The sequence below is a fragment of the Trypanosoma conorhini genome (genome assembly GCF_003719485.1).
Source record: "Trypanosoma conorhini strain 025E chromosome Unknown Tco_14.4_contig_01336, whole genome shotgun sequence".
Classification (NCBI taxonomy): Eukaryota; Euglenozoa; class Kinetoplastea; order Trypanosomatida; family Trypanosomatidae; genus Trypanosoma; species Trypanosoma conorhini.
In genome coordinates this window covers 1-2,707 of record NW_021705442.1, presented here as the reverse complement: position 1 = coordinate 2,707, position 2,707 = coordinate 1, and the positions used below count along the sequence as shown (strand labels likewise).

At 51.6% G+C, this 2,707-nt stretch overlaps 4 protein-coding genes across 4 annotated transcripts; 1 reads left to right on the top strand and 3 right to left on the bottom strand.

Moving 5' to 3' along the window:
• Positions 1–2: 2 nt before the first annotated feature.
• Positions 3–341, bottom strand: Tco025E_09884 (uncharacterized protein; the record flags this gene model as incomplete). The annotated part of the gene is made up of 1 exon (XM_029376687.1): positions 3–341. A coding segment is annotated over one exon (339 nt), but the record flags the coding sequence as incomplete, so codon positions are not given.
• Positions 342–923: 582 nt separating this feature from the next.
• On the bottom strand, positions 924–1,247 carry Tco025E_09883 (retrotransposon hot spot (RHS) protein; the record flags this gene model as incomplete). Its single annotated transcript, XM_029376686.1, has 1 exon — positions 924–1,247. The coding sequence occupies one exon, from the start codon at positions 1,245–1,247 to the stop codon at positions 924–926; it is 324 nt and encodes a 107-aa protein (XP_029223184.1).
• A 141-nt stretch (positions 1,248–1,388) lies between these two features.
• Tco025E_09882 (uncharacterized protein) lies at positions 1,389–1,700 on the top strand (the record flags this gene model as incomplete). Its single annotated transcript, XM_029376685.1, has 1 exon — positions 1,389–1,700. One exon carries the CDS (start codon positions 1,389–1,391, stop codon positions 1,698–1,700), a length of 312 nt encoding a protein of 103 aa, XP_029223183.1.
• Positions 1,701–1,706: 6 nt separating this feature from the next.
• On the bottom strand, positions 1,707–2,707 carry Tco025E_09881 (retrotransposon hot spot (RHS) protein; the record flags this gene model as incomplete). Its single annotated transcript, XM_029376684.1, has 1 exon — positions 1,707–2,707. A coding segment is annotated over one exon (1,001 nt), but the record flags the coding sequence as incomplete, so codon positions are not given.

The following is a 2,707-nucleotide window of genomic DNA, read 5'->3' as shown; positions in this document are numbered from 1 at the left end:
GGCGCCCTGCAGCTGCACACGCTGGCGCCGCAACGCACCCGGAGGCAACGCGCATCCCGCGACGGAGGGCCCGGCGCATTCGCACACGCACAGAGTAGCGCCGACGCACGCTCCTCCAATGGACGCCCCCATGCGACACACGCAGGGCCGACCCGGCCCCTCCGCAAAATGGCCCCGAAGGAACTTTGGGGTTCCGCGGCACTGTGAATATATATATATACAACCTGCAACCCCGCAACGTGGCCAACGCCGCTGTGTGACCCTGATGAAAATGGACGACAACAACAGTTTGCTCCCCTCTCGTCCAGGGCGAGGATGCCGTCCACACCGCAACTACGCATACGGCGGCAACGGTGCCGGAAGGAAAATCAAACAAAAACAAAAACGCCGCCGCTGGGCCGTTACGCCGCGCCCAAGACGCCGGTGCCCTGATGCCGGTCATCCACTCCGCATCCGAACACACATGATGGCTGCGTGACGGGGAACATGCTTGTTTTCTTTTTCATTGCTGGTAAACTCACTCAGCCTGCAAAAGCACACCCCTTTTTTGCCCAAACACTCCCTTTACACACAGTGCTAAACTAAGAAACAAAGAGGTTATTATGAAGTATTGTTGGCATACATCCACAAGCTGCAATCATTACTGTTGCAAGCCCCAAAAACAAAAAGAAGTTGCTACTGGGATATAACTGGTCATAATTATTCGCTAGCAGAGTGATTCCCTAATTGCTATCTTCCTATTCATACACAAATAACGAACGAAACAAAAAAGCCTTCCCCAAAAAAAAATATCCAGAAAAAGGCAAGCCACTAATTTTACTCATTGTCTCGCTGGCTGTCGCTGACTTTGGGCGGCTAAAACATTATTTCTTTGTCCCGCTGGTTGTTGCAGGCCCTGGGCCTTATTCTAGAGGCTAAAATATTCAGCTGATATCGTCACCTGGTACTGATATACCTTTTCCTTCCAGCACTCCATGGTCCTCTCGCCCTCTTCGTCTTGCTCTTCCTCTGCTTCTCCTTCTCTGCGTCGCATCTTCACTGTTGTCCAGCTTCGGAAAATTCTTGCATTCCTGCCACGTCGTTATTGCCTCACTCTCTCCATGCTGCACGTAAATAATCTCCCACGACAAGTCTGCGGCAAACGTTTCCCAGCCGTTAAAATACTTTGTCATACGCTCCATGAACTGCTTCACAGTGCTGGGTTTGGTGTGATGCGCACCCCTCACAGTCGTCTGCAGCCCAACCATCGTCTTCCGCGGTGTGTCCACGAAGAAAAAGCCGTCTATCAGCGGAACGTCTCTTGCCCTCGGCACGTACAACACCCCATACTCCACATCAATCCTCGAGGGATTGTATTCCAGTCGGGCCAATACAACTGACTTGCTTGGATGCTTTCAGGGTTTGATTGCAGCACACATGGCCGTCCCGCGCGCCTTGTTGGTGGCCTCAGCTCTTTAAGTTTATCTTTTATATTATCCACAAAGCCCCTGTCCGTGAATGCGTGCACACCATACATTTCCAGAGCTTCTGGCAAAGAGAAATCCCTCAACCCCAACAATCGCCGCAAAACACCATTCTGCTTACATACCGCTGTCAACTTTGAGATTATTCGATGCCCGAGGCGTGAGCACACCGGCAGGTTAACAAAAGTTTCGAAACTGCCATTTCCAGAGTTTCGGGCAGCTTTCACCAGCATTTGAAACTCGTCATCCACAGGCCACATTCCCACACCAAATGAAAAGGTAATTATGAGCATTTGAAGCCTTAATCATTCCCACGACGCCCGCAGTCACGCCCCGGTGATTGCCATATGAAATGTCTTCAAAAATGCTTCGTGGAATCGGTCCCACGTAATACATGCGTTTTTTTATCTTCTCCCAGTAATTCCTTTGATCCTCCGCAGACGCAGTACGCGTCTCCCAGGCACACATCGCCTTCACGTCATTCTCGTCCGGGCAATTCATAACAATGCGGGCAGCGGTCGCCTGCTTTTCCCATGCTTTGAAGTTTTCTTCGTTCGGTGACGACAACAGAATGAAGCCCCATGACTTGGGCGTTGGAAAAGTATCGGATGGCCCACAAGAATGTCTTGCCACGTCGTAGATGATATACCCTTTCAGCTTACGCTGCCAATCCAACCTTCTCACAACCCTTTTGACATTGAGCTCACCCTCGTATACCGTCACCGTTTTCTCCTCCTTGTCAAACACGAATGCCAGATCCCCTCCAAAGCAGTAGGCAACCACCTGGAGTTTTGCGATGTCGTAGTGGAGCAACCTGTAAAGGAGGTAGGAGCCAGCGTTCATAGATTTCCCGATGCCGGGTGTTCCAATCAAAAGGCGCCGCCTCACATCAAATTGCGTTAGATCCTCAGTGCCAAACTCTCCCTCTAGATCGCCCTGCACGATCCTCCAAACCCGCTGCACTTCGCGGTTGATGTAGCAGTCGACAATACCTCTTCCCTGCTTTAGCGAATAGGGCCACCCCTTCTCAGAGGTGAGTATCATCAGCCGGGGACGCGGTGCAATAAACTGCTCTGCATCTTCCACCGGCAGAAGAGTCCTGACCTGCACTGTGTAATCCCACAACTGTGCTGGTGGTTGGCCCGCTTTCACCTCCATTCGCACCCGTCTGTTGCTTCCTTCGCCCTCGTGAAACTCCAAGACGTGACTGCATTGCGCGTTTAGCACAGAGTCGTAGAGTCCAT